We start from the raw sequence: 26,766 nt of genomic DNA, 5'->3' as shown, positions 1-26,766 counted from the left end.
GCCCCCTCTCTCTCTGTAGCCCCCTCTCTCTCTGTAGCCCCCTCTCTCTCTCTGTAGCCCCCTCTCTCTCTCTCTCTGTAGCCCCCTCTCTCTCTGTGGCCCCCTCTCTCTCTGTGTGGCCCCCTCTCTCTCTCTCTGTAGCCCCCTCTCTCTCTCTGTGGCCCCCTCTCTCTCTCTGTGGCCCCCTCTCTCTCTCTGTAGCCCCCTCTCTCTCTCTGTAGCCCCCTCTCTCTCTGTGGCCCCCTCTCTCTCTCTGTAGCCCCCTCTCTCTCTCTCTCTCTGTAGCCCCCTCTCTCTGTAGCCCCCTCTCTCTGTCTGTAGCCCTCTCTCTCTCTCTGTGGCCCCCTCTCTCTCTCTGTAGCCCCCTCTCTCTCTCTGTAGCCCCCTCTCTCTCTGTGGCTCCCTCTCTCTCTCTGTAGCCCCCTCTCTCTCTGTAGCCCCCTCTCTCTCTCTGTAGCCCTCTCTCTCTCTCTGTGGCCCCTCTCTCTCTCTGTGGCCCCCTCTCTCTCTCTGTGGCCCCCTCTCTCTCTCTGTAGCCCCCTCTCTCTCTGTGGCCCCCTCTCTCTCTCTCTGTGGCCACCTCTCTCTCTCTGTGGCCCCCTCTCTCTCTCTGTAGCCCCCTCTCTGTAGCCCCCTCTCTCTCTGGCCCCCTCTCTCTCTCTGTGCCCCTCTCTCTCTCTGTGGCCCCCTCTCTCTCTCTGTAGCCCCCTCTCTCTCTGTGGCTCCCTCTCTCTCTGTGGCCCCCTCTCTCTCTCTCTGTAGCCCCCTCTCTCTCTCTGTGGCCCCCTCTCTCTTTCTGTGGCCCCCTCTCTCTCTTTGTGGCCCCCTCTCTCTCTCTGTAGCCCCCGCTCTCTCTGTAGCCCCCTCTCTCTCTGTGGCCCACCTCTCTCTCTCTGTAGCCCCCGCTCTCTCTGTAGCCCCCTCTCTCTCTCTGTAGCCCCCTCTCTCTCTGTGGCCCCCTCTCTCTCTCTGTGGCCCCCTCTCTCTCTGTGGCCCCCTCTCTCTCTCTGTAGCCCCCGCTCTCTCTGTAGCCCCCTCTCTCTCTGTGGCCCCCTCTCTCTCTCTGTAGCCCCCTCTCTCTCTGTGGCCCCCTCTCTCTCTCTGTGGCCCCCTCTCTCTCTCTGTAGCCCCCTCTCTCTCTCTGTAGCCCCCTCTCTCTCTCTGTGGCCCCCTCTCTCTCTCTGTAGCCCCCTCTCTCTCTGTGGCCCCCTCTCTCTCTCTGTAGCCCCCGCTCTCTCTGTAGCCCCCTCTCTCTCTCTGTGGCCCCCTCTCTCTCTCTGTAGCCCCCTCTCTCTCTGTGGCCCCCTCTCTCTCTCTGTGGCCCCCTCTCTCTCTCTGTAGCCCCCTCTCTCTCTCTGTGGCCCCCTCTCTCTCTCTGTAGCCCCCTCTCTCTCTCTGTGGCCCCCTCTCTCTCTCTGTAGCCCCCTCTCTCTCTGTGGCCCCCTCTCTCTCTCTCTGTGGCCCCCTCTCTCTCTCTGTGGCCCCCTCTCTCTCTCTGTAGCCCCCTCTCTCTCTCTGTGGCCCCCTCTCTCTCTCTGTAGCCCCCTCTCTCTCTCTGTAGCCCCCTCTCTCTCTCTGTAGCCCCCTCTCTCTCTGTAGCCCCCGCTCTCTCTGTAGCCCCCTCTCTCTCTGTGGCCCCCTCTCTCTCTGTGGCCCCCTCTCTCTCTCTGTGGCCCCCTCTCTCTCTCTGTAGCCCCCTCTCTCTCTGTGGCCCCCTCTCTCTCTCTGTGGCCCCCTCTCTCTCTCTGTAGCCCCCTCTCTCTCTCTGTGGCCCCCTCTCTCTCTCTCTCTGTAGCCCCCTCTCTCTCTCTGTAGCCCCCTCTCTCTCTCTGTGGCCCCCTCTCTCTCTCTGTAGCCCCCTCTCTCTCTGTGGCCCCCTCTCTCTCTCTGTAGCCCCCTCTCTCTCTGTGGCCCCCTCTCTCTCTCTGTGGCCCCCTCTCTCTCTCTGTAGCCCCCTCTCTCTCTCTGTAGCCCCCTCTCTCTCTCTGTAGCCCCCTCTCTCTCTGTAGCCCCCTCTCTCTCTCTGTAGCCCCCTCTCTCTCTCTGTAGCCCCCTCTCTCTCTCTGTGGCCCCCTCTCTCTCTCTGTAGCCCCCTCTCTCTCTGTGGCCCCCTCTCTCTCTAGCCCCCTCTCTCTTTGTAGCCCCCTCTCTCTCTCTGTGGCCCCCTCTCTCTCTCTGTAGCCCCCTCTCTCTCTGTAGCCCCCTCTCTCTCTCTGTGGCCCCCTCTCTCTCTCTGTAGCCCCCCCTCTCTCTCTCTGTAGCCCCCTCTCTCTCTCTGTGGCCCCCTCTCTCTCTCTGTAGCCCCCTCTCTGTGGCCCCCTCTCTCTCTCTCTGCGGCCCCCTCTCTCTCTCTGTAGCCCCCTCTCTCTCTGTGGCCCCCTCTCTCTCTCTGCGGCCCCCTCTCTCTCTCTGTAGCCCCCTCTCTCTCTGTGGCCCCCTCTCTCTCTCTGTAGCCCCCTCTCTCTCTCTGTAGCCCCCTCTCTCTCTCTGTGGCCCCCTCTCTCTCTCTGTGGCCCCCTCTCTCTCTCTGTAGCCCCCTCTCTCTCTGTGGCCCCCTCTCTCTCTCTCTGCGGCCCCCGTCTCTCTCCTCTCTCGGCCCTCGCACAGGGGACGCGCGCTCCCGGCAGTCATGTGACAGGCGGGGACGCGCAGGGCCGGGATGGCGGAGGACCGTGTCGGGCTGTGACGCCTCGGTTCCGTTGCTCGCAGTCTCCGCTCCCCGTTCGCCTTCTCCCCGCAGAAGCAGCGCGGCATGGGGAACGAGGCGAGCCTGGAGGCCGGGGAGGGCGGCGGGGCGGCCGGGCAGCCACTCCCCAGTCCCGGAGCTTCAGCACCAGGAAGAGGTGGACAGCTCCCCGGGCCCAGCGGCGGCGGAGCCAGCACCGGAGCAAGGCTGGGGGAAGTCAGGTGAGAGATACGGGGGGAGAGGGGCCCGAGATACCGGGGGGGGGAGAGACCCGAGATACCGGGGAGAGAGGGGCCGAGATACCGGGGGGGGGAGAGACCCGAGATACCGGGGAGAGAGGGGCCCGAGATACGGGGGGGGAGAGACCCGAGATACCGGGGAGAGAGGGGCCCGAGATACCGGGGGAGAGACCCGAGATACCGGGGAGAGAGGGGCCCGAGATACCGGGGAGAGAGGGGCCCGAGATACCGGGGAGAGAGGGGCCCGAGATACCGGGGGGGGGAGAGACCCGAGATACCGGGGAGAGAGGGGCCCGAGATACCGGGGGGGGGGGGAGACCCGAGATACCGGGGAGAGAGGGGCCCGAGATACCGGGAGGGGGAGAGACCCGAGATACCGGGGAGAGAGGGGCCCGAGATACCGGGGGGGGGGAGAGACCCGAGATACCGGGGAGAGAGGGGCCCGAGATACCGGGGGGGGGGAGAGACCCGAGATACTGGGGAGAGAGGGGCCCGAGATACCGGGGAGAGAGGGGCCCGAGATACCGGGGAGAGAGGGGCCCGAGATACCGGGGGGGGGAGAGACCCGAGATACCGGGGAGAGAGGGGCCCGAGATACCGGGGGGGGGGGAGAGACCCGAGATACCGGGGAGAGAGGGGCCCGAGATACCGGGAGGGGGAGAGACCCGAGATACCGGGGAGAGAGGGGCCCGAGATACCGGGGAGAGAGGGGCCCGAGATACCGGGGGGGGGAGAGACCCGAGATACCGGGGAGAGAGGGGCCCGAGATACCGGAGAGAGGGGCCCGAGATACCGGGGAGAGGGGCCCGAGATACCGGGGGGGGGGGAGAGACCCGAGATACCGGGGAGAGAGGGGCCCGAGATACCGGGGAGAGAGGGGCCCGAGATACCGGGGAGAGAGGGGCCCGAGATACCGGGGAGAGAGGGGCCCGAGATACCGGAGAGAGGGGCCCGAGATACCGGGGAGAGGGGCCCGAGATACCGGGGAGAGAGGGGCCCGAGATACCGGGGAGAGAGGGGCCCGAGATACCGGGGGGGGGAAGAGACCCGAGATACCGGGGAGAGAGGGGCCCGAGATACCGGGGAGAGAGGGGCCCGAGATACCGGAGAGAGGGGCCCGAGATACCGGGGAGAGAGGGGCCCGAGATACCGGAGAGAGGGGCCCGAGATACCGGGGAGAGGGGCCCGAGATACCGGGGAGAGAGGGGCCCGAGATACCGGAGAGAGGGGCCCGAGATACCGGAGAGAGGGGCCCGAGATACCGGGGGGAGAGGGGCCCGAGATACCGGGGGGGGGAGAGACCCGAGATACCGGGGAGAGAGGGGCCCGAGATACCGGGGGGGGGAGAGACCCGAGATACCGGGGAGAGAGGGGCCCGAGATACCGAGGGGGGGGGGAGACCCGAGATACCGGGGAGAGAGGGGCCCGAGATACCGGGGGGGAGAGACCCGAGATACCGGGGAGAGAGGGGCCCGAGATACCGGGGAGAGAGGGGCCCGAGATACCGGGGAGAGAGGGGCCCGAGATACCGGGGGGGAGAGACCCGAGATACCGGGGAGAGAGGGGCCCGAGATACCGGGGAGAGAGGGGCCCGAGATACCGGAGAGAGGGGCCCGAGATACCGGGGAGAGGGGCCCGAGATACCGGGGAGAGAGGGGCCCGAGATACGGGGGGGGGAGAGACCCGAGATACCGGGGAGAGAGGGGCCCGAGATACCGGGGAGAGAGGGGCCCGAGATACCGGAGAGAGGGGCCCGAGATACCGGGGAGAGGGGCCCGAGATACCCGGGAGAGAGGGGCCCGAGATACCGGGGGGGAAAGAGACCCGAGATACCGGGGAGAGAGGGGCCCGAGATACCGGGGGGGGGAGAGACCCGAGATACCGGGGAGAGAGGGGCCCGAGATACCGGGGAGAGAGGGGCCCGAGATACCGGAGAGAGGGGCCCGAGATACCGGGGAGAGAGGGGCCCGAGATACCGGAGAGAGGGGCCCGAGATACCGGGGAGAGGGGCCCGAGATACCGGGGAGAGAGGGGCCCGAGATACCGGATAGAGGGGCCCGAGATACCGGAGAGAGGGGCCCGAGATACCGGGGGGAGAGGGGCCCGAGATACCGGGGGGGGGAGAGACCCGAGATACCGGGGAGAGAGGGGCCCGAGATACCGGGGAGAGAGGGGCCCGAGATACCGGGGAGAGAGGGGCCCGAGATACCGGGGGGGAGAGACCCGAGATACCGGGGAGAGAGGGGCCCGAGATACCGGGGAGAGAGGGGCCCGAGATACCGGAGAGAGGGGCCCGAGATACCGGGGAGAGGGGCCCGAGATACCGGGGAGAGAGGGGCCCGAGATACCGGGGGGGGGAGAGACCCGAGATACCGGGGAGAGAGGGGCCCGAGATACCGGGGGGGGGAGAGACCCGAGATACCGGGGAGAGAGGGGCCCGAGATACCGGAGAGAGGGGCCCGAGATACCGGGGAGAGGGGCCCGAGATACCGGGGGGGGGGGAGAGACCCGAGATACCGGGGAGAGAGGGGCCCGAGATACCGGGGGGGGGAGAGACCCGAGATACCGGGGAGAGAGGGGCCCGAGATACGGGGGGGGGGGGAGAGACCCGAGATACCGGGGAGAGAGGGGCCCGAGATACCGGGGGGGAGAGACCCGAGATACGGGGGGAGAGGGGCCCGAGATACCGGGGGGGGGAGAGACCCGAGATACGGGGGGAGAGGGGCCCGAGATACCGGGGGGGGGAGAGACCCGAGATACCGGGGAGAGAGGGGCCCGAGATACCGGAGAGAGGGGCCCGAGATACCGGGGAGAGGGGCCCGAGATACCGAGGGGGGGGGAGAGACCCGAGATACCGGGGAGAGGGGCCCGAGATACCGGGGAGAGAGGGGCCCGAGATACCGGGGGGGGGAGAGACCCGAGATACCGGGGAGAGAGGGGCCCGAGATACCGGGGGGGGGGGAGAGACCCGAGATACCGGGGAGAGAGGGGCCCGAGATACCGGAGAGAGGGGCCCGAGATACCGGAGAGAGGGGCCCGAGATACCGGGGAGAGGGGCCCGAGATACCGGGGAGAGGGGCCCGAGATACCGGGGAGAGAGGGGCCCGAGATACCGGAGAGAGGGGCCCGAGATACCGGGGAGAGAGGGGCCCGAGATACCGGGAGGGGGGGGGGAGACCCGAGATACCGGGGAGAGAGGGGCCCGAGATACCGGGGAGAAAGGGGCCCGATATACCGGAGAGAGGGGCCCGAGATACCGGGGAGAGGGGCCCGAGATACCGGGGAGAGAGGGGCCCGAGAGACCGGAGAGAGGGGCCCGAGATACCGGAGAGAGAGGCCCGAGATACCGGGGGGAGAGGGGCCCGAGATACCGGGGGGGGGGGGGAGAGACCCGAGATACCGGGGAGAGGGGCCCGAGATACCGGGGGGGGGGGGGGGGAGACCCGAGATACCGGGGAGAGGGGCCCGAGATACCGGAGAGAGGGGCCTGAGATACCGGGGAGAGAGGGGCCCGAGATACCGGGGGGAGAGGGGCCCGAGATACGGGGCGAGAGGGGCCCGAGATACCGGGGGGGGGAGAGACCCGAGGTACCGGGGAGAGAGGGGCCCGAGATACCGGGGGGGGGAGAGACCCGAGATACCGGGGAGAGAGGGGCCCGAGATACCGGGGAAAGAGGGGCCCAAGATACCGGAGAAAGGGGCCCGAGATACCGGGGAGAGGGGCCCGAGATACCGGGGAGAGAGGGGCCCGAGATACCGGGGAGAGAGGGGCCCGAGATACCGGGGGGGGGGAGAGACCCGAGATACCGGGGAGAGAGGGGCCCGAGATACCGGGGAGAGAGGGGCCCGAGATACCGGAGAGAGGGGCCCGAGATACCGGGGAGAGAGGGGCCCGAGATACCGGAGAGAGGGGCCCGAGATACCGGGGAGAGGGGCCCGAGATACCGGGGAGAGAGGGGCCCGAGATACCGGAGAGAGGGGCCCGAGATACCGGAGAGAGGGGCCCGAGATACCGGGGGGAGAGGGGCCCGAGATACCGGGGGGGGGGGGAGAGACCCGAGATACCGGGGGGAGAGGGGCCCGAGATTCCGGGGGGGGGGGGAGACCCGAGATACCGGAGAGAGGGGCCTGAGATACCGGGGAGAGAGGGGCCCGAGATACCGGGGGGAGAGGGGCCCGAGATACGGGGGGAGAGGGGCCCGAGATACCGGGGGGGGGGGAGACCCGAGATACCGGGGAGAGGGGCCCGAGATACCGGAGAGAGGGGCCCGAGATACCGGGGAGAGAGGGGCCCGAGATACCAGGGGGAGAGGGGCCCGAGATACGGGGGTAGAGGGGCCCGAGATACCGGGGGGGGGGGAGACCCGAGATACCGGGGAGAGGGGCCCGAGATACCGGAGAGAGGGGCCCGAGATACCGGAGAGAGGGGCCCGAGATACCGGAGAGAGGGGCCCGAGATACCGGGAAGAGAGGGGCCCGAGATACCGGGGGGAGAGAGGGGCCCGAGATACCAGAGAGAGGGGCCCGAGATACCGGAGAGAGGGGCCCGAGATACCGGGGAGAGAGGGGCCCGAGATACCGGAGAGAGGGGCCCGAGATACCGGGGAGCGAGGGGCCCGAGATACCGGGGAGAGAGGGGCCCGAGAAACCGGGGGGAGAGGGGCCTGAGATACCGGGGGGAGAGGGGCCCGAGATACCGGGGAGAGAGGGGCCCGAGATACCGGGGAGAGAGGGGCCCGAGATACCGGGGGGAGGGGCCCGAGATACCGGGGAGATAGGGGCCCGAGATACCGGGGAGATAGGGGCCCGAGATACCGGGGGGAGAGGGGCCCGAGATACCGGGGAGAGAGGGGTCCGTGATAACGGGGAGAGAGGGGCCCGAGATACCGGGGAGAGAGAGGCCCGAGATACCGGGGAGAGCGAGGCCCGAGATACCGGGGGGAGAGGGGCCCGAGATACCGGGGGGGAGAGGGGCCCAAGATACCGGGGAGAGAGGGGCCCGAGATACCGGAGAGAGGGGCCCGAGATACCGGGGGGAGAGAGGTCCGAGATACCGGGGAGAGAGGGGCCCGAGATACCGGGGAGGGGGGCCCGAGATACCAGAGAGAGGGGCCCGAGATACCGAGGAGGGGGGCCCGAGATACCGGGGGGAGAGAGGGGCCCGAGATACCGGGGGGAGAGAGGGGCCCGAGATACCGGGGGGAGAGAGGGGCCCGAGATACCGGGGAGAGAGGGGCCCGAGATACCGGGGAGAGAGGGGCCCGAGATACCGGGGGGAGAGGGGCCCGAGATACCGGGGAGATAGGGGCCCGAGATACCGGGGAGATAGGGGCCCGAGATACCGGGGAGATAGGGGCCCGAGATACCGGGGGGAGAGGGGCCCGAGATACCGGGGAGAGAGGGGTCCGTGATAACGGGGAGAGAGGGGCCCGAGATACCGGGGAGAGAGAGGCCCGAGATACCGGGGAGAGCGAGGCCCGAGATACCGGGGGGAGAGGGGCCCGAGATACCGGGGGGGAGAGGGGCCCAAGATACCGGGGAGAGAGGGGCCCGAGATACCGGAGAGAGGGGCCCGAGATACCGGGGGGAGAGAGGTCCGAGATACCGGGGAGAGAGGGGCCCGAGATACCGGGGAGGGGGGCCCGAGATACCAGAGAGAGGGGCCCGAGATACCGAGGAGGGGGGCCCGAGATACCGGGGGGAGAGAGGGGCCCGAGATACCGGGGGGAGAGAGGGGCCCGAGATACCGGGGGGAGAGAGGGGCCCGAGATACCGGGGAGAGAGGGGCCCGAGATACCGGGGAGAGAGGGGCCCGAGATACCGGGGGGAGAGGGGCCCGAGATACCAGGGAGAGAGGGGGCCCGAGATACCGGGGGGAGAGGCCCGAGATACCGGGGAGAGGGGCCCGAGATACCGGGGAGAGGGGCCCGAAATACCGGGGAGAGAGGCGCCCGAGATACCGGGGAGAGGGGCCCGAGATACCGGGGAGAGAGGCCCGAGATACCGGGGAGAGAGGGGCCCGAGATACCGGGGAGAGAGGCCCGAGATACCGGGGAGAGGGGCCCGAGATACCGGAGATACCGGGGGTAGAGGGGCCCGTGATACCGGGGAGAGAGGGGCCCGAGATACCGTGGAGAGGGGACCGAGATACCGGGGAGAGAGGCCCGAGATACCGGGGAAAGAGGCCCGAGATACCGGGGGGAGAGGGGCCCGAGATACCGGGGGGAGAGGGGCCCGAGATACCGGGGAGAGAGGGGCCCAAGATACCAGGGGGAGAGGGGCCCGAGATACCAGGAAGAGAGGGGCCCGAGATACCAGGGAGAGAGGGGCCCGAGATACCGGGGAGAGGAGCCTGAGATACCAGGGAGAGAGGGGCCCGAGATACCGGGGGGAGAGGGGCCCGAGATACCGGGGAGAGAGGGGCCTGAGATACCAGGGGGAGAGGGGCCCGAGATACCAGGGGGAGAGGGGCCCGAGATACCGGGGAGAGAGGGGCCCGAGATACCGGGGAGAGAGGGGCTGAGATACCGGGGGGAGGGGCCCGAGATACCAGGGAGAGAGGGGCCCGAGAAACCGGGGAGAGAGGTTCCCGAGATACCGGGGAGAGAGGGGCCCGAGATACCGGGGAGAGAGGGGCCCAAGATACCGGGGAGAGAGGGGCCCGAGATACCGGGAGGAGAGGGGCCCGAGATACCAGGAGGGGAGGGGCCTGAGATATGGAGGGGTGAGGGGCCCGAGATATGGAGGAGAGGGGCCCGAGATATGGAGGAGAGGGGCCCGAGATATGGAGGAGAGAGTGGCCCGAGATACGGAGGAGAGGGACCCGAGATACGGAGGAGAGGGGCCCTAAATACGGAGGAGAGAGGGGCCCGAGATACGGAGGAGAGGGGCCCGAGATATGGAGGAGAGGGGCCCGAGATACGGAGGAGACAGGGACCTGAGATACGGATGGGAGAAGGGCCCGAGATGAGAAAGAATGAGGATGGGAAGGTAGGATGATAGAGCTGGAGAGTGCAGAGATGATGAGGAGGGACGAGTCTGGAGCTCTGTAGTTGAGGATGAAGGTTGGACGATGTTCTGTTGTCCTGTGACATATTTGGTCTCCTTCATTTTCTATGGTTTTTCTGACTGTACTGAGGACAAGCTGCTGTGATGGGATGGACGTTTGGGAGTGACATGGAGCGTTATCGGGTGGCAGTAGGAGCTTCGGCACGTTGACCCTTCTCACATTACGGGTTATGCTCTTGGAGCTCTATTCAGTCTATTACAGTAATGGGGTCAGGTTTGGGCTTCATGTAATGCATGAACGTGCAGTTTACATGTTTCTCCAGATGTGAGCGCTGGTCATCCCACTATGACTGTTGTGACTACTCCAGGTGGTAGAAACAACCTCCTTGAGGAGTCCTGTGTTGGGTTATCAACTGTTATAGGAGGTCCATGTCATGGATGAATCCAACTACAGAGTCTTGTTGTTGGACTTCACTGCTGAACATGTAGGAAACCAAAGTGTGCACCTCTGTTTTGTTTTTGCATATTGTTGAAAAGTAATGTTTTTAGTCAGATGTACGGCTTTAACATAGAGTGACATACAACAATAGCGCAGGACTCTCAGATACATGAGAAATTACTGCAGGACACAACGATGCAAGACAATGCAGGAGACAACGACATAAGACAGAAGACGCAGGACACAACGATGTAGGACACATGGAGGCAAGACAATGCAGGAGACAATGACACAAGACAGGAGACAACGACACAGAAGACAAGGAGGCAAGACACAACGCAGGAGACAATGACACAAGACACAGGAGACATGGAAGCAAGACAGGAGACATGGAGGCAAGACACAACGCTGGAGACAATAACACAAGACACAGGAGACAACGACACAGAAGACAAGGAGGCAAGACACAACGCAGGAGACAATGACACAAGACACAGGAGACATGGAAGCAAGACAGGAGACATGGAGGCAAGACACAACTCAGGAGACAACGACACAGAACACAATGCAGTCCACATGGAGGCAAGACAACGCAGGAGACAATGACACAAGACAGGAGACAACGTGTCACGGGTGTGTCGCCACGAAGATCGTCACGATTACACAGCCTGACTTCTCGCAGCTGACTTTTTGGTGCTTTGTGTTTTTCGGCAGTGAGGGAGTTAATTCTCTCTCTCTCTGTGCTAGACGAGGTCCAGCCTCGCCCAGCTGCAATCAATGCTGCTGTAGTGAGACTCCTTCAAATGCCTGCTGGTCTGTTAGGGAAGTGTCGGTGAAAGCATTTCATGCAGACTAACAGAGCGGATCGTGGTATTTGGAGTTTCAGAGATAAGTGCATTTGGAGTGTTTTTTCCCTTCCTCGCTTTATCATTTATCTCCTTTCCCGTTGGTGTTCCCTCTGTTGTAGTTGTGTAGTTTTTGTATGCAAGGTGGTTTTGGTTTTTCCCTTGTACTGTCTCGTTCGTCTAAGTACTGAGTGTGGGCATATTATTACTTGTCCCCTTTTGTTGTGATCGGGGTCCTTCTCAGGACTAGATTACTTAGGTGCAGGGATCCTCAGGAGGTAGGGGTTACGCTGGCGGCCTGGACCTCTGTACCTTTAACAGTACCTCCAGGTTGAGGGATTAGTCAGGGCCCCAGCTTAGGGTCAGCTTAGGCCCCCTACCTCCAGTATACAGAGACAGCGTGACATTTTCACCGACCACTTAGTTTTTCTCCAGCTACCATGGATCCAGTAGCCGGTCTAGCTCGGCAGTTGCAGAGTTTGTCCATGGAGCTGGCGGACGTTAGGTCCAAGGTTTTGTATCCTCAGGAGCAAGCCGGACCAGAACCTAAAGTAGCTCTCCCTGACAGGTTCACTGGGGGGCGGGACAAGTTTTTTGTTTTCCGGGAGGCATGCAAGTTGTACTTTCGGCTGCGGCCTCGGTCATCGGGGAGTGAAGAACAAAGGGTGGGAATTGTCATCTCGCTCCTACAAGGGGACCCACAATCTTGGGCGTTCTCTCTTCCCCTGGGCTCCCCGGCTCTCCAGTCAGTGGATAGGTTTTTCGCTGCTCTGGGACTCGTATATGATGACCCAGATCGGATCTCCCTTGCTGAGTCTAAGTTACGTAGGATTCAGCAGGGAGATCGTCCGGCGGAGGAATTCTGTTCGGAGTTCCGTAGGTGGGCCACGGACACCCAGTGGAATGACCCGGCTCTTAGGAGCCAGTTTTGTCAAGGTTTATCCGACAAATTACAGGATGTGTTGGCACAGTATGACTCTCCCGCGTCACTGGAAGCCGCTATGGCCCTTGCTATTCGCGTTGACAGACGGCTTCGGGAGAGGTGCGGGATAACTCTACCCCCTGTGATGACTCCACCTCCTACAAGGTCCCCTCATATGGTGGTTCCCCTGGTCAGTCCAGAGGAGCCTATGCAATTAGGAGGGACATCATTTCGGGGGAGGGGACCGGTGGTGCGCCATAAGACAGGAAGGTGTTTCTTCTGCGGGAGAAAGGGACATTTTATTGGAGGGTGTCCATCCCGTCCCTTGCAGAGTGAAGAGTCGTCGGAAAACTGTTGATCCCAGGTTGTGTGGTGGACGGCAATCTGGGAGTAGGTATTTCGTCCCTAGGTTCGTCTCAGTTTCTCGTACCGGTGGAGGTGGTGGTGGGTACGAGAACTGAGAGGATATCTGTTCTTCTGGATAGTGGGGCCGGGGCTAATCTGGTTGATGCTCGGTTTGCCCGGGTTCAAGGTATGCGATTGAGTGAGTTGGCTAAACCCATCCCCATATTCTCGATCGATGCCAGGCCTCTCGGTCAGGGAAGTTTTTTGCAAGCTGTGCATGACGTAAAACTTCAAGTGGGGGCGATACATAAAGAACTGTTGTCTTGCTACGTGTTGGAGGGTCTTCCCACTCCTATAGTGTTGGGCCTTCCTTGGTTAACTAAGCATAACCCGGTTATTAATTGGCAAACCAGAGAGATAAGCCAATGGAGTAAATTCTGTAATAAAAACTGCATGAACACGGTCATCGGTGCGGTTACTCCTTGGGTCTTACCTCCATTTCTGGCGGACTTTGAGGATGTATTCTCGGAGAAAGGGTGTCAGGAACTACCTCCTCATCGCGAGTATGACTGTTCTGTAAAACTGCTCCCTGAAGCCAAGTTACCTAAAGCTAGGTTGTATAACCTTTCTAGTCCTGAGAGGCAGGCCATGAAGGATTATATTTCAGAAAGTCTGGCTAAGGGGCATATTAGACCTTCATCTTCACCGGTGGCTGCGGGGTTCTTCTTTGTTAAGAAGAAAGATGGAGGCCTACGCCCTTGCCTGGATTTTCGTGAACTTAATCGGATTACGGTCCGAGATCCGTATCCGCTCCCACTTATTCCCGATCTCTTTAATCAGATCGTGGGCGCCAAATGGTTCTCTAAGTTGGATCTCAGGGGGCGTACAATCTGATTAGGATGAAGGAGGGGGATGAGTGGAAGACGGCGTTTAACACTCCGGAGGGGCATTATGAGAACCTTGTCATGCCATTCGGTCTGACTAATGCCCCGGCGGTGTTCCAACACTTTGTTAATGACATTTTTCGCCGCCTGGTGGGACAGTTTGTTGTCATATATCTGGATGATATCTTAATTTACTCGCCGGATCTGGTGTCTCATCAGGAGCACGTTAGGCAAGTGTTACAGATCTTGCGGGATAATAAACTGTATGCCAAATGGGAAAAGTGTGTGTTCGCCGTACAGGAACTCCAGTTTTTAGGCTTCCTGGTTTCAGCGTCCGGTTTTCGTATGGACCCTGGGAAAGTGCGGGCAGTTCTTGAGTGGGATCGGCCAGAGAATCTTAAGGCACTACAACGTTTCCTGGGGTTTGCTAATTATTACCGGAAGTTCATTCGTAATTTCTCGTCCATGGTTAAGCCTCTCACAGACATGACTAAAAAGGGGACGGATTTTTCTAGGTGGTCTGACAAGGCTTGTCAAGCATTCTCCTCCTTGAAAAAATGTTTTGCCTCGGCACCCATACTCATTCAACCTGATGCGTCACAGCCATTCATTGTAGAGGTAGACGCTTCCGAGGTAGGGGTGGGAGCAGTATTGTCACAAGGTTCGTCCCCTGGTAAGTGGCATCCGTGCGCCTTTTTCTCTAAAAAATTGTCGTCCGCTGAGAGGAATTACGATGTCGGCAATAGGGAACTCTTGGCCATTAAGTTAGCTTTTGAGGAGTGGCGCCATTTTTTGGAGGGGGCAGTCCATCCGGTCACCGTCATCACCGATCACAAGAACCTGCTATATCTGGAGTCCGCGAAACGTCTGAATCCCAGACAAGCTAGGTGGTCATTGTTTTTTACCAGGTTTAATTTTGTCGTTACATATCGTCCTGGGACAAAAAATGTAAAGGCGGATGCCTTATCTCGTAGTTTCCCTGGGGCCGGGAATACGGACGACCCGATTCCTATCCTTCAGGAGGGGGTGGTGGTTTCGGCAGTATGCTCTGAGCTGGAGGAGGAGGTATTGGAGGCTCAGGGGGACGCCCCTGTTGGACCTCCGGGGAGACTGTTTGTTCCAGATCAGTTGCGACAAAAGGTGATCGAGGCACACCATAACTCAGTTTTTGCAGGACACCCGGGGAGTAGAGCAACTGTGGATCTCCTCTCGCGTCGGTTTTGGTGGCCTAACTTACATAAGGAGGTGGTAACTTTTGTCGCGTCCTGTGGGGTTTGTGCGCGCTCTAAGACCTCACATACCCGTCCGTCTGGGGCCCTCTTACCTTTGAAGATCCCGGAGCGTCCTTGGACTCATCTGTCTATGGACTTTATTACGGACCTCCCTCCGTCTTCGGGTAAAACGGTCATACTCGTTGTAGTGGACAGGTTCAGCAAGATGGCACATTTTATCGCTCTTCCGGCTCTCCCTAATGCTAAAACTCTTGCGCAGGTGTTCATTGGGGAGATTGTGAGGCTTCACGGGGTACCCTCCGAGGTGGTGTCTGATCGGGGGTCTCAGTTTGTGTCCAAGTTCTGGAAGGCGTTTTGTGCACGGCGGGGGATGCATTTGTCGTTCTCATCGGCTTTTCATCCTCAGACCAATGGTCAGACGGAACGTATGAACCAGAGCTTGGAGACATATCTCCGGTGTTTTGTGTCAGAGAACCAGGAGGACTGGGCTTCTTTCTTACCTCTGGCAGAGTTTGCTCTTAATAATAGGCGGAGCGAGTCCACTGGTAAGTCCCCGTTTTTTGGGGCATATGGTTTTCACCCCCAGTTTTGTACTTTCAGTAGGGGGGGCTCTTCGGGGGTTCCTGAGGAGGAACGATTTTCCTCATTACTCGCTTCAGTATGGAGAGGGGTGCTGAAGAATCTGAATACTATGGGGAACCGATACAAACGTATGGCTGATAGGAGGAGAGTGTCTGGTCCGGACCTAAGTGTGAACGATCTGGTATGGTTGTCTACCAGGAATATAAAACTTAAGGTTCCCTCCTGGAAACTGGGTCCCAGGTTCATCGGGCCGTACAGAATCAGTTCTATTATTAATCCGGTGGCATTCTGTCTTGACCTCCCCCCTACGTTTAAAATTCACAACGTGTTCCACAGATCGTTGCTTTAGAGGTATGTGGCGCCGGTGGTACCGTCACCTTTACCTCCCCCTCCAGTGGTGGTCAAGGGTAACTTGGAGTTCCAGGTATCGAGGGTCATCGATTCACGCTTTAATCGCCGGTCCCTTCAGTACCTGGTTCATTGGAAAGGGTATGGTCCTGAGGAGAGGATGTGGGTTCCTACGTCGGATATTAACGCAGACCGATTAGTTCGGGCCTTCCACACGACTCACCCGGATAAACCTGGCCCTGAGGGTCCGGAGGCCCCTCGTAGAAGGGGGGGTACTGTCACGGGTGTGTCGCCACGAAGATCGTCACGATTACACAGCCTGACTTCTCGCAGCTGACTTTTTGGTGCTTTGTGTTTTTCGGCAGTGAGGGAGTTAATTCTCTCTCTCTCTGTGCTAGACGAGGTCCAGCCTCGCCCAGCTGCAATCAATGCTGCTGTAGTGAGACTCCTTCAAATGCCTGCTGGTCTGTTAGGGAAGTGTCGGTGAAAGCATTTCATGCAGACTAACAGAGCGGATCGTGGTATTTGGAGTTTCAGAGATAAGTGCATTTGGAGTGTTTTTTCCCTTCCTCGCTTTATCATTTATCTCCTTTCCCGTTGGTGTTCCCTCTGTTGTAGTTGTGTAGTTTTTGTATGCAAGGTGGTTTTGGTTTTTCCCTTGTACTGTCTCGTTCGTCTAAGTACTGTGTGTGGGCATATTATTACTTGTCCCCTTTTGTTGTGATCGGGGTCCTTCTCAGGACTAGATTACTTAGGTGCAGGGATCCTCAGGAGGTAGGGGTTACGCTGGTGGCCTGGACCTCTGTACCTTTAACAGTACCTCCAGGTTGAGGGATTAGTCAGGGCCCCAGCTTAGGGTCAGCTTAGGCCCCCTACCTCCAGTATACAGAGACAGCGTGACACAACGACACAGAAGACAAGGAGGCAAGACACAACGCAGGAGACAATGACACAAGACACAGGAGACATGGAAGCAAGACAGGAGACATGGAGGCAAGACACAACTCAGGAGACAACGACACAGGACACAATGCAGTCCACATGGAGGCAAGACAACGCAGGAGACAATGACACAAGACAGGAGACAACGACACAGAAGACAAGGAGGCAAGACACAGCGCAGGAGACAATGACGCAAGACACAGGAGACAACGACACAGAAGACATGGAGGCAAGACACAACGCTGGAGACAATAACACAAGACACAGGAGACAACGACACAGAAGACATGGAAGTAAGACGCAACTCAGGAGACAATGACACAGGAGACATGGAAGCAAGACACAGGAGACATGGAGGCAAGACACAACTCAGGAGACAACGACACAGGACACAGGACACAATGCAGTCCACATGGAGGCAAGACAACTCAGGAGACAATGACACAAGACACAGTAGACAATGACAAGAGACATGGAGGCAAAACACAATGCTGGAGACAATGATACAAGACACAATGCAGGACACATGGAGGCAAGACAACAACACAGGAGACATGGAGGCAAGACACAACGCTGGAGACAATGACACAGGACACAATGCAGGACACATGGAGGCAAGACACAACTCAGGAGACAACAACACAGGAGACATGGAGGCAAGACACATGAGACAAGACACAAGAGACAACACAGGAGACATGGAGGCAAAACATAATGCTGGAGACAATGACACAGAAGACAGACACAGGAGACATGGAGGCAAGACCACGCAGGAGACAATGACTCAAGACACAGAAGACAACGACACAGGAGACATGGAGGCAGGACACAACGCTGGAGACAATGACACAAGACACAGGACACAATGCTGCACACATGAAGGCAAGACGCAACTCAGGCGAAAACAACGCTGGAGACAACGACGCAGGAGACAACGACACAGGATACATGGAGGCAAGACACAATGCTGGAGACAATGACAAGACACAACGCTGGAGACAATAATACAAGACACAGGACACAATGCAAGACCCATGGAGGCAAAACACAACTCAGGAGACAACGACAGAAGATGCAGGACACAACGATGTAAGACATATGGAGGCAAGACACAGCGCTGGAGACAATGATGCAAGACAAAGGACACAATGTAGGACACGTGGAGGCAAGACGCAACTCAGGAGACAATGACACAAGACACATGAGACAACGACACAGGAGACATGGAGGCAAGACAACGCTGGAGACAATGACTCAAGACACAGGACACATGAAGGCAAGATGCAACGCAGGCGAAAACGACACTGGAGATGACGCAGGAGACGACACAGGAGACAACGACACAGGATACATGAAGGCAAGACACAATGCTGGAGACAATGACACAAGACACAGGAGACAAAACACAGGAAACACAATGCAAGACACATGGAGGCAAGACAACGCAGGAGACAAGGACACAAGACACAGGAGACAACGACACAGGAGACATGAAGGCAAAACACAAAGCTGGAGACAATGACACAGGACACAACGCAGGACACATGGAGGCAAGACACAATGCAGGAGACAGCAACACTGGAGACATGGAGGCAAGACAACGCTGGAGACAATGATACAAGACACAGGACACAATGCAGGACACATGGAGGCAAGACACTACTCAGGAGACAATGACACAAGACACAGGAGACATGAAGGCAAGACAATGCTGGAGACATGGAGGCAAGACACAACGCTGGAGACGATGACACAGGACACAATGCAGGACACATGAAGGGTAGATAACGCAGGAGACAACGACGCAGGAGACAACGACACAGGAGACAACGACTAGGAGACAACGACACAGGAGACAACGATGCAGGAGACAACGACGCAGGAGACAACGACGCAGGAGACAACGACGCAGGAGACAACGACACAGGAGACAACGACGCAGGAGACAATGACGCAGGAGACAATGACGCAGGAGACAACGACGCAGGAGACAACGACGCAGGAGACAACGACGCAGGAGACAACGACGCAGGAGACAACGACGCAGGAGACAATGACGCAGGAGACAGCGACACAGGAGACAATGACGCAGGAGACAACGACGCAGGAGACAAGGACGCAGGAGACAAGGACGCAGGAGACAACGACGCAGGAGACAAGGACGCAGGAGACAAGGACGCAGGAGACAACGACGCAGGAGACAACGACGCAGGAGACAACGACACAGGAGACATTGTTTAGGTAACAGCAAGGTTGGCTTTTAGCAGTATGCAAAACCATGGTGTGAAGGAAGCCTAAGGCCGTGTGACTTGTGCAGACACAACTTTTTTGTCTGTTTTTAAAAAACTGATTTCAGCTGGATCCGATAAATATCCGTCCGCTGTTCTTTTATTTGTACAGGATCCGTGCTTTGCTTACTGGTCTGTTTCATATGGGAGAACAACGGATGGCTAATGAACGGATCCGGATGACTACTGGCTATGTGAACATAGTCTGAGACTGCAGGCATGGATCTCAGCAATGAGAAAGGGACTGTCAGCAGTCAAGGACGGTCACACAAAACATTGCTTTAACCCCTTAAGGACGGAGCCAATTATGTACTTAATGACCAGGCCAATTTTTACAATTCTGACCACTGTCACTTTATGAGGTAATTACTCTGGAGCTTCACCGGATCCCCCTGATTCTGAGATTGTTTTTTCGTGACATATTGTTCTTCATGATTGTGGTAACATTTCTTCGATATCACTTGCGTTTATTTCTGAAAAAACTGAAATTTGGCGAAAATTTACAAAATTTTGCAATTTTCAAAATTTGAATTTTTATGCCCTTAAATCAGAGAGATATGTCACACAAAATAGTTAATAAATCACATTTCCCACATGTCTACTTTACATCAGCACAATTTTGGAGACAATTTTTTTTTATTTGGGGACAATAAGGGTTAAAAGTTGACCAGCGATTTCTCATTTTTCCAACAAAATTTACAAAACCATTTTTTTAGGGACCACATCACATTTGAAGTCACTTTGAGAGGTCTCTATGACAGAAAATACCCAAAAGTGACACCATTCTAAAAACTGCACCCCTCAAGGTGCTCAAAACCACATTCAAGAACTTTATTAACCCTTCAGGTGCTTCACAGGAATGTTTGGAATGTGGAAGAATTTCATAAAAATGTTACTTTAGATCCATTTTTTTTTATTTTTGCAGGGGTAACAGGAGAAAATGGACCCCAAAATTTGTTGTGCAATTTCTCCTGAGTATGCCAATACCCCATATGTGGGGAAAATACAGTGTTTGGACACACGGCAGGGTTCAGAAGGGAGGGAGCGCTGTGTGACTTTTTGAACGCAAAATTGGCTGGAATCGAGAGCGGACGCCATGTTGCATTTGGGGAGCCCCTGATGTGCCTAAATAGTGGAAACCCCCCACAAGTGACCTCATTTTGGAAACTAGACCCCTCAAGGATTTTATCAAGGGTTATAGTGAACATTTTGAACCCAGAGGTACGACACAGAATTTGATAACATTAGGTCATCATATTGAATATGTTGTCATTGTCTTGAACGCAACCCTAACACAACCCTAACCCCAACCCTAATCCTAACCCTAACACAACTTTAACTCTAATCCTAAACCTAACACAACCCTAACATAACCCTAGTCCTAACCCTAACACAACCCTAATCCTAACCCTAACACAACCCTAGTCCTAACCCTATCACAACCCTAATCCTAACCCTAACACAACTTTAACTCTAATCCTAAACCTAGCACAACCCTAACCCTAACATAACCCTAGTCCTAACCCTAACACAACCCTAATCCTAACCCTAACACAACCCTAGTCCTAACCCTAACACAACCCTAATCCTAACCCTATCACAATCTTAACCCTAACACAGCCCTAACCCTAATCCTAACAAAACCCTAATCCTAACCCTAACACAAACACACTGCATGTCAGTTTCTGCGGGTGATCCGTGTCAAAGCTGCAGCGGCTTTGGATCGTGTGCACATACCCTAACCCAACCCTAACCCTACCTCAACCCTAACACAACCCTCACCCTAACACAACCCTAAACAATCCTAACCCTAGCACAGCCCTAACCCTAGCACAACCCTAACCCTAAACAACCCTAACACAACCTTAACCCTAGCAAAACCCCAACCCTAATCCTAACCCTAACACAACCTTAACCCTAACACAACCCCAACCCTAATCCTAACACAACCTTAACCCTAACACAACCCCAACCCTAATCCTAGCACAACCTTAATCCTAAAACAATCCTAACCCAAACACAACCCTAACCCTAACACATCCCTAACCCTAACAAAACCTTAACCCTAACACTAACACAACCTTAACCCTAACACAACCTTAACCCTAACTGCAAAGAATGGGAACATTTTTAGTTTTTTTATTTTATAATTTTTATCTACTTAAGGGGGGGGACAAAGGGGGATTTGATTTATTTTTTTCTTTCTTTTGATCACTGTGATAGGGTTTATCACAGTGATCAAAAGGAACCAATAGAGAAAATTCTCTATTGTTGTCGGGCACCGGCCGGCAGATCTCGGTGGACGCACTGCGCATTCGCCCGCCATTTTCTTTTTTACAGGAAGATGCCGGGGGACAATCAGGGAGATCTGGGGACTGTATGGGTGGGCTCGGGGGGCTTCATTTCTCTCATCTGCCATGTATATCATGTCAGAGGAGAGAGAAATCATTGTAACCGCGGGCACACTTTTTTTTTTCGTGATTGCCGTTATTCACTGAATAACGGTGATCACGAGATCGGGGACCAGAAAAACCGTCCCTGATCATATTCTCCAGGGGTAGCTGAGACCCCGAAGAATTTCCGACTCTGGGGGGGGGGCGCTACAGCCTTATTCCTCAGCGACGCATTTTCACGGTGCTGAGGAATAAGTACCCTTAACTGCCGCCGTGAAAATGTGTTACGGCGGTCGTTAAGTGGTTAATGATATTTACATGTGATGGTGCAGCTCTGGATGTGACTGGAGGATAACTTATAATGTCCTGACAGATCCATATATACCATTGTTACAGATTGAGGACCCTCAGTGTTGATACCTTTTAATGACTGATGGAGAAGATGGTGGCAAGTAGCAACTTTGGAGGGTTCATCAGGCGCGGAGCCCCGCGGCGTCTCCACAGCGGCTGTTTCTTACCGGCTTTTCCCTTTGTAATATTTTTCTCTTTATCGGTGAACACGGTACAAAGATTTGCTTGTCCTATATAATTAATGAACTGTTGGAAATGTTTTTAGCCTTTCACGGGGCTTATAGATTGAGCGGTGAAGGTGGGCTTCAGAGGAGGGCTTCAGAGGAGGGCTTCAGAGGTGGGCTTCAGAGGAGGGCTTCAGAGGAGGGCTTCAGAGGTGGGCTTCAGAGGTGGGCTTCAGAGGTGGGCTTCAGAGGAGCGCTTCAGAGGAGGGCTTCAGAGGTGGGCTTCAGAGGAGGGCTTCAGAGGTGGGCTTCAGAGGTGGGCTTCAGAGGTGGGCTTCAGAGGAGGGCTTCAGAGGAGAGCTTCAGAGGTGGGCTTCAGAGGTGGGCTTCAGAGGAGGGCTTCAGAGGAGGGCTTTAGAGATGGGCTTCAGAGGAGGGCTTCAGAGGTGGGCTTCAGAGGTGGGCTTCAGAGGAGGGCTTCAGAGGGGGGCTTCAGAAGAGGGCTTCAGAGGTGGGCTTCAGAGGAGGGCTTCAGGGGTGGGCTTCAGAGGAGGGCTTCAGAGGAGGGCTTCAGAGGTGGGCTTCAGAGGAGGGCTTCAGAGGGGGGCTTCAGAAGAGGGCTTCAGAGGTGGGCTTCAGAGGAGGGCTTCAGAGGTGGGCTTCAGAGGAGGGCTTCAGAGGAGGGCTTCAGAGGTGGGCTTCAGAGGAGCGCTTCAGAGGTGGGCTTCAGAGGAGGGCTTCAGAGGTGGGCTTCAGAGGAGGGCTTCAGAGGAGGGCTTCAGAGGTGGGCTTCAGAGGTGGGCTTCAGAGGTGAGCTTCAGAGGTGGGCTTCCGAGGTGGGCTTCAGAGGAGCGCTTCAGAGGAGGGCTTCAGAGGTGGGCTTCAGAGGAGGGCTTCAAAGGTGGGCTTCAGAGGAGGGCTTCAGAGGTGGGCTTCAGAGGTGGGCTTCAGAGGTGGGCTTCAGAGGAAGGGTTTCAGAGGAGGGCTTCAGAGGTGGGCTTCAGAGGAGAGCTTCAGAGGTGGGCTTCAGAGGTGGGCTTCAGAGGAGGGCTTCAGAGGTGGGCTTCAGAGGAGGGCTTCAGAGGTGGGCTTCAGAGGAGGGCTTCAGAGGAGCGCTTCAGAGGTGGGCTTCAGAGGAGGGCTTCAGAGGAGGGCTTCATAGGTGGACTTCAGAGGTGGGCTTCAGAGGTGGGCTTCAGAGGAGGGCTTCAGAGGTGGGCTTCAGAGGAGGGCTTCAGAGGTGGGCTTCAGAGGTGGGCTTCAGAGGTGGGCTTCAGAGGAGGGCTTCAGAGGTGGTCTTCAGAGGTGGGCTTCAGAGGAGGGCTTCAGAGGAGGGCTTCAGAGGTGGGCTTCAGAGGAGAGCTTCAGAGGTGGGCTTCAGAGGTGGGTTTCAGGGGACGTCATGAGCGTGACCTGGCAGGTTCAGGACAGTGATTAGTAGATTGGTAAGCAATGCGATGAAGGTGACCCCACCTCTCCTGCTCCATGGTCGCTATCATCTCCGGGGACATTGGGTGGTTGGATGATGTTTGGGGGAGGAGGATCTCAGCCTCAGATTTCCTTGGTATAAACCCTCATCTTATCTTAGACATGTTGATGGTCCATAATTATTTGCATTACAGAGAATTTCAGCGCGTTGTCACCATCGCAGATCCATTGATTACGTCCCCCATTATGTTCTGTGGACCTTGGAGAACTGCAGAACGTGACAACATTACTGGCAGCCAGAAGCGCCCTGCTGCTTTGGGCGTGGGTACAATGGTGACGTCACAATGGGTGACCCCTGATTCATTTTCAGATGACCACTAAGTGCAGGAATCCAACCTACTTTCCTGACTGTCCCAGCTGACAAATCCTGGAAAAGGACTGCCAGTCCTGCAGTGCAAGCTGAGACGGCTGCCTTCAGAGGCCTTTCCCAGTATGGTGGACCTTTCCTAGTTGTAATGGCACCTTTAAGCTTTTAGGCAGAGGTGACTTCATTAATGAATTTCCAAATGAGAATCCGTTATGTGGAGACGGCACTGTCCTCTGCAAATTATTCTCAGATACAACATAACTGCAGTCATCATCCAACACTGCTGCTGGAAGCTGATTACATTCCCTGGGAGCGATCAGATGGAGCGGCAGACCCTCACTGATTGCAGAATTGGACATAATCAACAATATAAGAACAATGTGGGCATGAATTGGCTATTAACTATGAAGAAGAAGCCAAAGCCTGAGTTATAAGAGCGCAGGAGAGCTGCGGGGGGGTTTTAGGGTCTCATAGCTGAGGGCCATGGAACTGCACTGACCCATGTAGTAATTTGTGCCCCAATCTTGGGCACCTGGACATCTTATGACCTCTTATGTAAGGAGACCACTGCTCAGTGGACACTACAGAAGGAAGACTCCACAGGAGTCACCATCATCCATGTCTATACGAGTGGCTTCTTTCACTGTGGAGAGAATTTAGCATTGTCTGTTCTTTGGCCTTGAATCATTCCTAGAATAACGACAAAGCACAAAAATATGCAGAAAGCTGGTAACCTGTACACCACCATCATGGAAGTAGCTGAAAGGACGCAAATCTACCCTCTTAGAGTAACATCTATTGTCCTGGAAGGATCTGAGAACAATGCAGTATCTCTTTTCTAGAGGGAGCTGGGAAGACATGCACCCACTGTCCTGCAGAGAGCTGGGAGGATGTGTATCTTTTTTTTGGAAGGAGCAGAGAAGATGCAGAGTCTTTGTCTTATAGTGAGCTGGGTAGATGTGTATCCCCTGTGGAGCTGGGAAGATGCGCATCCCCTGTGCAGGAGGGAGCTGGGAAGATGCGCATCCCCTGTGCAGGAGGGAGCTGGGAACATGCGCATCCCCTGTGCTGGAGGGAGCTGGGAACATGCGCATCCCTGTGCTGGAGGGAGCTGGGAAAATGCGCATCCCCTGTGCAGGAGGGAGCTGGGAAGATGCACATCCCCTGTGCTGGAGGGAGCTGGGAAGATGCGCATCCCCTGTGCTGGAGGGAGCTGGGAAGATGTGCATCCCCTGTGCTGGAGGGAGCTGGGAAGATGCTCATCCCCTGTGCTGGAGGGAGCTGGGAAGATGTGCATCCCCTGTGCTGGAGGTAGCTGAGAAGATGCGCATCCCCTGTGCAGGAGGGAGCTGGGAAGATGCACATCCCCTGTGCTGGAGGGAGCTGGGTAGATGTGCATCCCCTGTGCTGGGGGGAGCTGGGAAGATGCGCATCCCCTGTGCTGGAGGGATCGGGGAACATGTGCATCCCCTGTGCTGGAGGGATGCACATCCCCTATGCTGGTGGGAGCTGGGAAGATGGGCATCCCCTGTGCTGCTGTGCTGGAGGGAGCTGGGAAGATGCGCATCTCCTGTACTGGAGGAAGCTGGGAAGATGCGCATCCCCTGTACTGGGGGGGAGCTGGGAAGATGCGCATTCCCTGTACTGGGGGGAGCTGGGAACATGCACATCCCCTGTGCTGGAGGGAGCTGGGTAGATGTGCATCTCCTGTGCTGGAGGGAGCTGGGAAGATGCGCATCCCCTGTGCTGCTGGGAGCTGGGAAGATGCGCATTCCCTGTACTGGGGGAAGCTGGAAACATGCACATCCCCTGTGCTGGAGGGAGCTGGGAACATGCGCATCCCCTGTGCTGGAGGGAGCTGGGAACATGCGCATCCCCTGTGCTGGAGGGAGCTGGGAACATGCGCATCCCCTGTGCTGGAGGGAGCTGGGAACATGCGCATCCCCTGTGCTGGAGGGAGATGGGAACATGCACATCCCCTGTGCTGGAGGGGGCTGGGAACATGGACATCCCCTGGTGCTTGCGGGAGCTGGGAAGATGCGCATCCCCTGTACTGGGGGGGAGCTGGGAAGATGCGCATTCCCTGTACTGGGGGGAGCTGGGAATATGCACATCCCCTGTGCTGGAGGGAGCTGGGTAGATGTGCATCTCCTGTGCTGGAGGGAGCTGGGAAGATGCGCATCCCCTGTGCTGCTGGGAGCTGGGAAGATGCGCATTCCCTGTACTGGGGGAAGCTGGGAACATGCACATCCCCTGTGCTGGAGGGAGCTGGGAAGATGTGCATCCCTTGTGCTGGAGGGAGCTGGGAAGATGCGCATACCCAGTGCTGGAGGGAGCTGGGAACATGTTCATCCCCTGTGCTGGAGGGAGCTGAGAAGATGCGCATTCCTTGTGCTGGAGGGAGCTGGGAAGATGCGCATACCCAGTGCTGGAGGGAGCTGGGAACATGCGCGTCTTCTGTGCTAGAGGGAGCTGGGAACATGCTCATCCCCTGTGCTGGAGGGAGCTGGGAACATGCGCATCTCCTATGCTGGAGGGAGCTGGGAACATGCCCATCCCCTGTGCTGGAGGGAGCTGGGAACATGCGCATCCCCTGTGCTGGAGGGAGCTGGAAACATGCGCATCCCCTGTGCTGGAGGGAGCTAGGAACATGGTCATCCCCTGGTGCTTGCGGGAGCTGGGTAGATGCGCATCCCCTGTGCTGGAGGGAGCTGGGAAGATGCGCATCCCCTGTGCTGGAGGGAGCTGGGAAGAAACATCCCCTGTGTTGGAGGGAGTTGAGATTATGCGCATCCCCTGTGCTGGAGGGAGCTGGGAAGATGCGCATACTCAGTGCTGGAGGGAGCTGGGAAGATGCGCATCCCCTGTGCTGGTGGGAGCTGGGAATATGCGCATCCCCTGTGCTGGAGGGAGCTGGGAAGATGTGCCTACCTGGTGCTGGAGGGGGCTTGGAACATGCGCATGCCCTGTGCTGGAGGGAGTTGAGATTATGTGCATCCCCTGTGCTGGAGGGAGCTGGGAAGATGCGCATCCCATGTGCTGGAGGGAACTGGGAAGATGCGCATCCCCTGTGCTGGAGGGAGCTGGGAAGATGCGCATCCCCTGTTCTGGAGGGAGCTGGGAAGATGCGCATCCTCTGTGCTAGAGGAAGTTGAGATTATGTGCATCCCTGGTGCTGGAGGGAGCTGGGAAGATGTGCATCCTCTGTGCTGTAGGAAGCTGGGAAGATGCGAATACTCTGTGCTGGAGGGAGCTGGGAAGATGTGCTTCCTCTGTGCTGGAGGGAGCTGGGAAGATGCGCAT

At 57.4% G+C, this 26,766-nt stretch overlaps 1 protein-coding gene across 2 annotated transcripts in view; it reads left to right on the top strand.

Annotated features, from left to right (window-relative positions):
* The first annotated feature begins 2,605 nt into the window (after positions 1-2,605).
* BSN (bassoon presynaptic cytomatrix protein) overlaps positions 2,606-26,766 on the top strand; it is a 518,262-nt gene continuing 494,101 nt past the window's right edge. For both annotated transcript variants that reach the window (XR_012247824.1, XM_073645231.1), the window contains exon 1: positions 2,606-2,907. Coding sequence is in view for 1 of the 2 variants with exons in the window: in XM_073645231.1 (XP_073501332.1) it covers positions 2,753-2,907 (155 nt within the window). In the remaining variant the exon portion in view is untranslated. The remainder of the gene's footprint in view (positions 2,908-26,766) is intronic.

The sequence above is a fragment of the Phyllobates terribilis genome, unplaced genomic scaffold, assembly GCF_046119375.1.
Source record: "Phyllobates terribilis strain yellow unplaced genomic scaffold, ASM4611937v1 Scaffold_8__6_contigs__length_399053987, whole genome shotgun sequence".
In the NCBI taxonomy this organism is placed as follows: Eukaryota; Metazoa; Chordata; class Amphibia; order Anura; family Dendrobatidae; genus Phyllobates; species Phyllobates terribilis.
The sequence above is the reverse complement of the archived record's forward strand: the minus strand, read 5'-3'. Positions and strand labels throughout refer to the sequence as shown.